We start from the raw sequence: 12114 nt of genomic DNA, 5'->3' as shown, positions 1-12114 counted from the left end.
ACAGTCGAATCCGAGAAGAATAAGCGACTGTGATTCGCCCATTTCTTATGGCTTAAGGCTTAAAACCCTATTGTAGATCCGGACTTACGCTATGCGTTAAGGCCAAGGCACATAAAAAAACTTAAGACGTAAGACTTAAGGTGCCTTTTCACGCTGACGCTCGACGCTCATTTTCAGCGTCAAAACAGGTCACATGATTAAAATTGACGAATACCAAGCGTCAATTTTGATCACGTGACCTGTTTTGACGTTGAAAATGAGCGTCTAGCGTCAGCGTGAAATCGCACCTTTAAGCAGTAACGAAATCAACATGTTGGATTCGCTATTGCTTACGTATGGTCTTACGGTCTCTATTGTGATTGGTCGATTCGCTTACTGCTTAAGTCTTAAGGCTTAAACACAATAGGCACAGGCAATAGGCACAGGTAGGCCCGGATCCTCATACGGACAACAGCACTTTGACACCGAACGCTGATTGGTGAAAAACGGATAATGGGGGTAAATTTTACCCCCTCAATCGGCTTTTCACCAATTAGCGCTCTGTGTCAAAGCGCTGTTGCCCGTATGAGGATCCGGGCTAACAGAGAATAACGAACCGTCCAATTAGAGCTTTGGGATATGATTTCGAACTTACACACCAGAGCTCTGATTGGGCGATTCGTTATTTCCTGTTGCCTGTGCCTATTGCCTGTGTCTATTGTGTTTAAGCCTTTACGCCTTAAAGCCGGGAGCACATAGAAAAACGTAAGTCCGTAAGACGTAAGTCCGTAAACAGTAAGGAAATCGTAACATTGGATTCGCTACTGGCCTTACGGTCTCTACTGTAATTGGTCAATTCACTTACTGCTTGCGTGTTACGGCCTTACGTTCTTGTTTGTGTCATGGGCTTAAGTTTTTTTATGTGCCATGGCCTTTACCCCGGATCTACAATAGGGTTTTAAGCCTTAAGCCATAAGAAATGGGCGAATCACAGTCGCTTATTCTTCTCGGATTCGACTGTAATTAGTCAATTTTTTACGGCATAAGGCATAAAACACCTATTGTAGATCCGGACTTATGCGTTATGCCTTATGCATTACGCAAAAGTCTGTGTCGCGGCCTTTACTTTATCCTTGTTGTTCACCGAGTGTTGAACAAAGATTAAGGCCCAGTTTCAACTGACGGTTAATTCTTAACCGAGGTTCAACTTATTCATTATCTCTTTTCAATTCTAGAATTGGAAAAAGTTGAGAAATAAGTTGAACCTCGGTTAAGAGTTAACCGTGAGTTGTGAAACTGGGCCTAAATGATACTTATGCTGGATTCACACTGCATACGATTTGCGTCGTACGACGTTCTGCAACCAATCAGAAAACAGAATTTCGATGATACGAAGCTAAATCCATCGGAATCCTGTTTTCTTATTGGTTGCAGAGCGTCGTACGACGTAAATCGGATGCAGTGTGAATCCAGCATTACTGCGTTGACCACTGCATAAACAAATGCACGCAACAGTTGAATGAGCGTTCGCTGTTATTGGTGTATTCTTTTAGATCATCCAATCAGAATTTTAGATTTAGAAGAATGTACCAATAACAATGAGCGCTCACTCAACCGTTGAGTCCGCTGAACGCGTTCATTGAGCGGTTCATGCGGCAGCGGTTCATGCGGTAGCAAATTGTAAAGTACTAATAGAAACAAATGTGCAGAAAATATAAAAGTACTTTGTGATTGGTTGAATTTTGTACCGCTACCGCATAAACCGCTCAATGTGACATCAGCCTTAGTCCGGATCTACAATAGGTGTTTTATGCTTTATGCCGTAAGAAACTGACCAATTACAGTCGAATCCGAGAAGAATAAGCGACTGTGATTCGCCCATTTCTTATGGCTTAAGGCTTAAAACCCTATTGTAGATCCGGGGTTACGGAAAGTGTGTGTGACTAGCTTAACGAACGCAGGGTGAATCCAGCATAAAGGGAAACACGCGGGCATTGCGATTTGCAAATCGTTGCGTACCGTCCTTAAGAGGCATGGACGAAGTCATATTACGCTGGCGACCATTTTTGTAAGATTTGCCGTTCGCTTCACGGTTGCTTCGTGCGGCGTAACATGTAAACGTCGTATCGACATACAGCACGTGGTAGTTTCCCGACGAAGGCCTCGGCAAAGAGAAAAGAAATATCTGTCGATCGAAACGTTCGTGAACGTGCACGATGTCGCCGACGGTCCACTCCTACGAGACCGCATCGTGCGAGGAACGTCCGACGATGAAGTGATAATTCCCTCTCGGGTCAGGAGTAAAGGAGTGATCGTAAAAAAGTGTCTCCGAGGATTCCCGCCGAAAGATACGGGTATATCGCGGTAGTTTCTCTGGTAGCCGCACAAAGTTCCGCGATAGACCTGGAGATCCGTTCGCGGCGGTGACTCGCGCGAGCGTTTTGTGAGGCCCCTCTTAACTAAGTATGCGGCAACTCGGCCGAGTCCCTCTCTCTCATTCCCTCCCCGTCGGACGTACTCCGTGATATATTAATTGACAATTGACGAGAGAAGAAGCTGCTCGTCTCGCTTCTGGAACCCCCGATCGACACGACAATGGCTGCGACCTTCGATCAGTATGACAAATCGAGGTACGTGCGGGAGAATTCCCATGTTTTGATTCATCAAGCGAGTGTCATGCTTGCATTAAGTATTATTGGCGTAATGGCGTTTGAAATTGCGACCGTGCGGGCCACTTAACATATCGCGGTTTCCCGTTTAACGACTCCCGCACAAAAACGGTGCAATTATCGTACCGACGCATTGGTTCTCGGAGCACTGGATAAGTCTTCTTTAGTCCGTGCAATACGAGTAGTAGCTTGCTTCGAAGTATTAACCTCGTTGTGAACGACGTGGAGTATAAATTTCGTAATTTTTTGTGTGTTTCCTAGGTGTTTGTCAGAGCAGTCTTATAGACACTTGTCTTATAACATTGAATGTTCTCACAATCAAACACTAATTAAAAATAATTAAAATTAAACGTTTTTAACATCTCTTCCATATATATTTGTCCTAGAAAGAAAACTAGAGAATCTTAATTATTTAAACAATAGTAAGTGAAAAAATTGATCGAAAAATGTTAAATGTTAAAATGTACAAATCAATGAAGATCTTATTTGGTTAAAATGGAAAATGATACCTAGTAATGTTTTTATATAAATTGTTAGACACCAATTTCTGCTTTGACCGAATATGATCTTTGCTTATCTTAGTTATTTAATTGCTTTGAATTTAATACTTAAAAGCAGTAATATTTACTACTTTATATTTTACATTTTTTTATGTTTGTTTATGAAACTATAAATTTATCTTTCTTTTTTACATGTTTAAATAAAATATAAGTTTCTCTGAGAGAAACTGTATTATAATTAATTATAATTGATTCTTTTCAGCTGGTATTTTGGTGCTATGTCACGACAGGATGCATCTGACTTATTGATGGGTGAAAAAGAAGGTGGTGTATTTTTAGTACGAGACAGCACCTCTATACATGGTGACTTTGTACTATGCGTAAGGGAGGACAGTAAAGTTAGCCACTATATCATCAATAAAATCCAACAAGGAGACCAAATTCGTTATCGGATTGGTGATCAGATGTTTCCGGATATTCCCAGTCTTCTCGCCTTTTATAAGCTTCACTACTTAGATACCACACCATTAATTAGGCCAGCACCAAAGAAAACGCAGAGGGTAATTGCAAAGTATGATTTTGAAGGAAATGATTCTGAGGACTTACCCTTTAGAAAAGGTATATATCATCTTCCTTAATTCTGATTAATTTGTATCAGTTCATTTTTTATAATCTTATTAATGAGGTATTTGTAATTTAGGTGATATACTCACTGTAATATCGAAAGACGAAGAACAGTGGTGGACAGCTAGAAATAGTGTGGGCCAAACTGGTTCGATACCAGTGCCGTATGTTCAAAAGTACGACGACGATAGTCATATGATAATAGAAAATAATTCGCGGCCTGAAAGTGGCGGCAGTTCCGGCTCTAATTCAAATTCAGGGCCTACATCACAGGTATCTCATACAGAAACGATGGGACAAGCGACAGTAACGCGAAGATCAAACATTCAGAGAACACTGCCGGCCTTTGCCAAAGTGAAACAGGCAAGGGTGCCTAACGCCTATGATAAAACTGCGCTAAAATTAGAAGTAGGTGATATGATAAAAGTGACAAAGACTAATATCAATGGCCAGTGGGAAGGTGAATTGCACGGCAAGGTCGGACACTTCCCATTTACGCATGTGGAGTTTGTAGATAATGAGACTGGTGAAGACAATCAGGAGATTTAACAGAAATTCTCCGAGTGTGATGTGCACCACATGTGTGACAAAGGGAAGAAAGACACCTATATTATCAAAATTTAGAGTTACTAATAACATCTATTATATGTGCCATTTCAAAGTACGTTTAGCCTGAATAACTGTACGCTCGATTGCTGGATATAACATATTATAAGAATGAACGCCAGATTTTTGTGCAATATGTCGTAAGAAATGTTTAGAGGTTTATGTTAATATCTCTACAGTATGTTAATTTAGTCACGTGTTAATTCATCAGTTTATATTATACATTGCTAATTGCCCAAAGCACAAGCATAATTTTATAAAGTTGTTAGATACATATTACAGTACATATTAATCGTATATATATTTTAATACGATTTTATTTTATTAAAAATTAAAACCATGTTTCAGTGAAATAATGAACAAAAACATTTTTGTAAAAAAAAATACAGTATTTATAAGATGTATACTCTAATGGTTTTAATTTACAGTTATATGTATATATACATATATATGTAGCTATTTGTTACATATATATTATTCTACATGCATATTTTTATATAGATATAATATAGTGCACTAGTTTAACATTCACGTATGTATAAGTTTTTATTGTTTATTTAGAAATTTATTATAGTGCTCGATACGAACGGTTCGGCACATGCACAGTTCTTCATCTATACTCAACGATCTTTCATCATGGATTTGTTGATTTTATAAAAGATTTATATTATTGATAAAGGTAATTTATCACTTTTATTTATGAATATTACAATGGAAAAAAGCTTGTATGCGTTCCTTAAAATGTTTTATTAGCAAATATTACACTTGTATTCCTGAAGTTATGGAATAGTATATTCTGCATTGAATGTACGATAATATCTTCTAGTCAAAGTGACTATGATAAAAGCATACTGTATATGTACTCGCTTGACATTGTTTCATTTTATTATTATTAACACTTCCGAAAAAATATCCAAAATATCGTGATATTTCGAAAAAAGTACAGTTCTGCAGGCTATGCAACCTAGATGTCATGGTACATACAATATCTGTTAGCCATAGGTTGTGCCACCAATTGGAGCAACACACTGTGCTAGAAAGTTGTATTTATAAATAATGATGGAAAGGTTAATTGTATCAAAAAATTGATCATAGTTACGCAGGATACTTTAGGACTTTTGGGAATTATTTTGATAGCAGATATTCTTAAATAAATATTGCGTTCTTACATGAAGTTTTCATTGAGAACGAATCAATTCTAAAACTTAAAACATCATCTATTGGAACACTGCTAAAATAGTTAAACATTTTACATATATCGGAATTACACAAATTGTCATGCATTATATAACATGCTATTTAAAAAGGAAAAACAGACTTGTACTAATAATTATATTCATTATATTTTATTATATTTTTGCAATATAATTTTAGATTATAACGCGTAATATATTCTATCACTCGATTTTTTAATTTACTATGTGCATTTGACATTTCCATCATCATCGTCCTCATTATCATCATCGTCATCACCATTGTAGTCACAAGTTGCGTAAGTTCTCCATAATCTTCCTAAAATTGTGCGCAGTATTAAGATAAACAAAACTGGAAGTATTCCATATCAATAAACATGTTTAGGCAAGATTCTCTTCCGTTTAATGTTAATCTCGTTTAAACAAATGAGATAAAATATGAAATTATCCAATTTATATATATTTTTTGTCAGTTTTGTATGCGTAGTAAGGCAAGCTGAGTAACAGGCAGTTTTTTTGGCAGCATTATGAAGATCGAGTCGTATATTCATATAAGATGAGACAAGGTCCGGTATGTGCCATCATGTATATTTTATCTTTAATTACCAATATTCCAATGACAGATGGTGCTTAAATGGGTTTCAGCTTAAGACATTATATCGTGATATCAACATACAAATGTTTAAATATTAAATAATTTGCGCATATATATTTTCACATGATAGTTGATTGTTATGTGTATTAATTTGAAGAATTTCTGTTATAAATTTCATCAATCGTAACGAAAGGAAATCACGGTTAGAACATAAATTACTTGATCACATTTTCACACGCATGACCCATCAAAACAAATTCATTTGTACAAGCTATACATGAGATAAATTTAAATACGACAAGGATAATGTATATTTTTCTAAGCGTATGCACATATTTTTTTGGTTTTCTGATAGTGAACCGATTCCGTAAATAAAATATGATAATAAATGATAAGATCAATAATCATTTAGATAAATATATATTTGTGTTGTAATTTATATTAGATTGTAATAATGTAACGTTCCATTATAGCACTCGATAATAAATGATTACGTATGTAGATACCGTTGTTCATTAATTTCTATATCTACATTAGTTGTTAAAGATGTATACTTTTCACACGATCACATTTTCAGAATTTAATTGAAAACTAAATTGAGCTCGAAAAATATAGCCTTTATTGAAATTATTTTGTAAAAGGCAAAGCTTATAATATGTTTTATAATATCTGCATTTATTTCAAACTATACAATGTTAAAAGCACAGTATATAACCTGATTTAATGTAATTTAAAAAAGAAGTAGGCACGTGCGCGCGCGCGCGCGCTATCGTGCCAATTGCGTAATTTTATTTAAAAAGTTTATATATACATATATATATATTTTTATACACAAGTTATGTTGATGTATAACCAATAAGTCAAATATATTTTTAAAGACTTAATTTACCTCGTCCAATGTCCTCTTCTTCGCTGGATAAAGATTTAAAATCTAACAAGTAACTCTTATGATCTACTTGATATAATTGTAATGACATCTTACTATATCTGTCAGTCAGTTTATTTTTATGTCTTACTCTAACACTGTATGTGTTTACAATCTTCCATTCCTGAAAAGGATAATTTGCGTGACATCACGTTTAAGCAACCAGTTGTTATATAACTCCACATGTAATTAATCTTACAAAATTAAGCGCTTTCATAGCACGATAAACTTCATTCATAATGTCGTTGGGCTTGGATTGTGATCTAATTCCTAAATGCCATTTTGCCCTTTTCACAGGCGTACCGCGATTTCCTTGTATCTGTGCAGGTGCGCTGCCTTGCGAACCTTGACGTTCGCGATATGCTGTAACATTGTCATTACATGTATAGTCATGTATAAAGGATGACTAAAATATTTTTTTTAGTAGCCTTTATAAATTTATTCTTATATAAAAAAAAGAGAGAACAGAGAAAATTTCTAATAAGAAAATCATTAATTGATGAGCCGCGCTGGTTTATTCATATTTTTTACATACGTGCAATTCTTTCTGGATGAGGCCTCAGTGGACTGCTGTTTGCCTCGTTTGGACTAAATGCTACAGGCGGAGGACTAGATGCCACATAAAAATCTTTCAATTCTGCCTTAGCAGCTTCATCCGCGATTCTCTTGTTGTCTATGATTAAGTGATAAGCGATTGCCAATTGATCATGTGGATCGCCGCCCAATAACGCGGAATGCACTTCTGGTTCTTTCACATTAAATTTTTCACATACTTCATTCACAGCATCTATATCGATAACTGAAGAATCTTGTTCAACAGGTGATGGAAATAAGTACGACGGTAAATCTTTTTGGAACCATTCGTGTTTTCTGAAATTGAAAAGTATGTATGAGGCATAGTGATAGTAGTGTTAATTTAATATTTTGAAAAAAAAATACATCATCAATGTACTTAATATCTTCGATAGTTGCTCTCTTCATTGGATCCACTTGCAACATGTGGCATAAAAGGCTAACAACACTTTTGTTCAAATATTCCGGAATAGGAAAAACACCAGCTAAAATTAAAGATTCCAATTAATCCCGCCATTTAAGGTGCCTTTGAAAAAATTTCCAGTGTGCCGGCTGACATTTCTCTTGAGAAGAATAACTTACATTTAATCTTACGAAAGAGAGTAGGAACATGCTCGTCGTCGAATGGCAAGGTACCACAGAGTAGCGCATACAATATAACACCACACGACCAAATATCGACTTCGGGACCGGCGTATAATTTACCGGATATCACTTCTGGTGCAGCGTAATTCGGAGAGCCGCATGAAGTACGCAAGAACTCTCCGTCCATCATCATATTTGACAGACCTACATTTTCGTAGAAAAACATTTTATCACCTACATATAATGGGAGTGTCGATATGCCAATTATATCCAAGTACCGAAGTCTGCAATTTTAACATGGAGATTGTGATCTAACAGAAGATTTTCTGGCTTTAAATCACGATGTACTATCATATGTCGATGGCAATAATCGACGCCTGATATGATCTGTTGAAAAAATCGTCGCGCTTCGTATTCTTTAAGCTTGCCATGTTTAACGATATAATCGAACAGCTCTCCTCCTGAGACGTATTCCATTATCATGAATATATCTGTAGGAGTACTTATGACCTGATATCTACATGAAACATACATTAAAATTTGAATTATACGAGTTATTTATTTAAAAGAAGACACGTCAAATAAGGAAAATAAACATGTATGTATATTACTGTTTTGTATGTGACAGACCTACTTCTCCCTCTCACTTAAAAATTAAATTCTCCAAAATTTATTTTTTAATTTATTATTCCTAAAATAATTGATATGTAACTACGGTATACGAAACAAAATTCTACAATTAATACTTACAGCTTAATGATATGAGGATGTCTGAAGAGCTTGAGATTTTGTATTTCTCTGCGAATTTTGCCCACGACATCCAGGCTCTTGATTTTTTGACGATTCAGAATCTTCACAGCAACTTTGTGTTTCGTTAAAACGTGTTCCCCAACTGTGAATAGTATTACATGAAAAAACTTATAATTTTAGGTAGGATAATAAAAAGAGAATTTCCACTATATTGTATACACACGTACTTTTTACTTTACCAAATGTACCCACGCCTAAAGTCTGGCCTAACGTATAATGACCTATTTTAACAATAGGTTGCGGTTGATTACTCGGGAGTTTTTCAGACATCTTGAATCTTCTGCTATATCATTGAATAATAAAATTTATTATCTTAAAGTTATATTCCTAAAATAATATCGTGTCGATAATATTATAATTTAAAAGAAATCTACGAAATCAATTCATCAAACACTGAGTAATCCATCAAGAATTCTAAAAACACTTGAAAATTTCAGGATTTTGGAAAAACTGCTCTATGTCCTTTTGCTTTATATAGGTTTACTTTTTGTAAGCTAAATTAGTGTACACTCTTTTGTTTTTAAAGTAAAATAGATACATATTTGAAATTTGATGAAAGCGGGAAGGAAAGTTTTAGTAAAAACTTTTTAGTAAAAGTTTTAGTAAAAACTTTTTAGTAAAAAAGTAACAACAATAAAAAATATATATGTCATGACAACATTATTGTAGCGCATTAATAAGAATATTAAACACAAATGAATTTTAAACAGTTATGGTTTTATTATTTCGAATTACAGAGATTCCTGTTTTCCAAGATATAAAATTTCAGATAGATAAATTTGTTGAAAATAAATTTTGCAAAGTGTTTGCTACAAATGTTGTTGATAGTAAAATTTGCTAACATAATAACAGATCGACTGTAGAAACCGAGCAAAATTTTTATCATTTACGTGATATATTCCATTTAAATAATCACAAAATAACAAAAATAATTCAATAAGAATTTTATTCAACTACAAATTCTATTCAATTTTTATCTAACTATCAGATTATATCGACCGATTCTATTAATAGAACATGAGCTTAATGTAACTAGTATTGATGCCAAATTGATGTTGAGATATTCAACTCAAATCTACTGATATTTTGCGTACTAAGATTATTATTATTATTGTAAATTCTCAAGAAATAGTTGCGACATGCACATATACAAATGTGTTTATCCATCCAACAAAAGGACTATGCCCAGTGTGGGTCCCGGCTGAACAGCATTGAGACCTAGCTAGGATTGTAGAGTATAAAAAAAGGGTTAAAAAAAAAGAGTTAAAAAGTTCCATATGCACAACTTTGTAAAATGAGTCCCTTGAGTACTACAGCTGTTCAAAGTATTATGACCATGTATTGTGTATCAAGTAGGGCTGGTTTTATTTCTCGAATCATCTAGTATCTGGAATATGTCCAATCTGGACGAAGACAACTAAAACCTTTTTTGGATCCTAAATGAATAGTTATAAGTGATAGAGAAATTCAAAATATGAAACAAAAGATTTTAATTGCCTAATTGAAATGTGGCCTATATATGGACTCTATCTCTCTTCAGCTTCCTCATTAGAACTCTCTAAAACTAAAAAAAACATTAACTGTTCTTGCTGGCATATGGATGTCTTTGTCAAAGTGTTGGGCATATCCCAGATACCATATAACTATCAACCGGATTAATGGACTGTACCAAATACATTTTAGATATTACTTCAATGTCTTTGGTACAATCCGTTATCGCCATTACCGCGGGAAGGTGCCCTGGACGCAGAAAAATTGAATAAGATTAGTGGTACATGGTCATAATAGCGAACTTTAGATAGTTTTAGTACTCAGGAAACTTATAAAGTTGGGCTTACGGAATTTTTGATTCTCTTTTGATACCTTAAAATTTTAGGCATGTCTCAAAGTTGTTCATCCGGGGCCCAAATTCCCTTATAAAACTGGACATATAGTCCTTTCCTGTATAATTAAAAATTTCAGATAAAATGTAATTCAATACTGGTTTTTTCTATTGTCATGACAAGCTGAAGAATTGAAAAAGAAAAACAAAAACTGTTAATTGTCATGATCTTCATTGTAGCCAGTTATTATTTGCAATGATTTTAAAGAAGTAAATGTGTGTCAGTCAAGAAAACCGCTTATTAAGCTTATTATATGCAACAATGTACACCTTATTTATCAAGCATTTACGTAACAAAATAATTTTCTTACACGCGATGCTGCAACAAAATAATAACGAAGAACCGGGATCTTACAGAAATGCGTAATAAAAATGGCACGGAACAGTTCCAATCACCTGACACTATTTACATGCCTCTAGACTTCTTATTATACGAGGTGTACCTGTCGATTTTATCGAATCAATCTGTATCGCACCGCTCGAGTGGGTGGCGATAGAACGAAGACTTGTTTTACATCGTGTACATAAAAATCGTTATATAAAAATAATCGGAGACACGTCCGGATCATCCATTATAAAATTCGTAGATATGTTATCTCACGATCACTCACACTCAAAAGACGTCGGAGACAAATAAAGAGTTAACGGACCTGAATAGGACCAACTCCAAAACTCTAAACTGATATCAAGGACGCTTGATGCGAAGTTTCGACTCTTCCAGAGTTTTCAATGTCGGAAAATGAATTCTCCGTTTTAACGCGTAAGCTGAGCGAACGCTCTCCGTTTTCTTGACGACTCTTAACCTCTTCGTAATCGTGAATATATACGCTGCCTTTAATATACCCTTTAATGTATACGCCAATATACGCTGCCTGCGCTGCTCCACCCCCCTCTACTTTGTATTAAATGACCACGTGATTACTAACTGTCATCGTGGACATATGACTTCAATTACTCCAATTAAAGGGCTGTGCACAATGGAAAAAATATTAGAAACAAACAGAAGTATTAATGCTCATATTTTCATAATCCTAGGCCTTATATTTAAGACTTCCTTAATTTATCTTCAGATACTCTACGAATTACTTTATTGGCATCTAAAGACAGAGCATCTAAAGATAACTTCTTCTTAATGACTCCTGTCTTCACTAAAGACAGAGAGAAATCTCTAAA

At 34.9% G+C, this 12114-nt stretch overlaps 2 protein-coding genes across 2 annotated transcripts; one reads left to right on the top strand and one right to left on the bottom strand.

The window, feature by feature from the left end:
* The first annotated feature begins 1953 nt into the window (after positions 1–1953).
* On the top strand, positions 1954–4646 carry Crk (Crk proto-oncogene, adaptor protein). Its single transcript, XM_018505725.1, has 3 exons — positions 1954–2609; positions 3411–3766; positions 3849–4646. Exons 1-3 carry the CDS (start codon positions 2575–2577, stop codon positions 4319–4321), a joined length of 864 nt encoding a protein of 287 aa, XP_018361227.1. The 5' UTR covers positions 1954–2574; the 3' UTR covers positions 4322–4646.
* A 1149-nt stretch (positions 4647–5795) lies between these two features.
* On the bottom strand, positions 5796–11319 carry AMPKalpha (AMP-activated protein kinase alpha subunit). Its single transcript, XM_018505714.1, has 10 exons — positions 11253–11319; positions 9227–9342; positions 9000–9141; positions 8528–8766; positions 8247–8453; positions 8044–8149; positions 7627–7961; positions 7291–7454; positions 7056–7215; positions 5796–5890 (listed from the first exon to the last, which is right to left on the bottom strand). Exons 2-10 carry the CDS (start codon positions 9327–9329, stop codon positions 5796–5798), a joined length of 1551 nt encoding a protein of 516 aa, XP_018361216.1. The 5' UTR covers positions 9330–9342; positions 11253–11319.
* Between the last annotated feature and the right edge of the window lie 795 nt (positions 11320–12114).

Source organism: Trachymyrmex cornetzi, unplaced genomic scaffold (genome assembly GCF_001594075.2).
Source record: "Trachymyrmex cornetzi isolate Tcor2-1 unplaced genomic scaffold, Tcor1.1 scaffold210, whole genome shotgun sequence".
Lineage (NCBI taxonomy): Eukaryota > Metazoa > Arthropoda > Insecta > Hymenoptera > Formicidae > Trachymyrmex > Trachymyrmex cornetzi.
The sequence above is the reverse complement of the archived record's forward strand: the minus strand, read 5'-3'. Positions and strand labels throughout refer to the sequence as shown.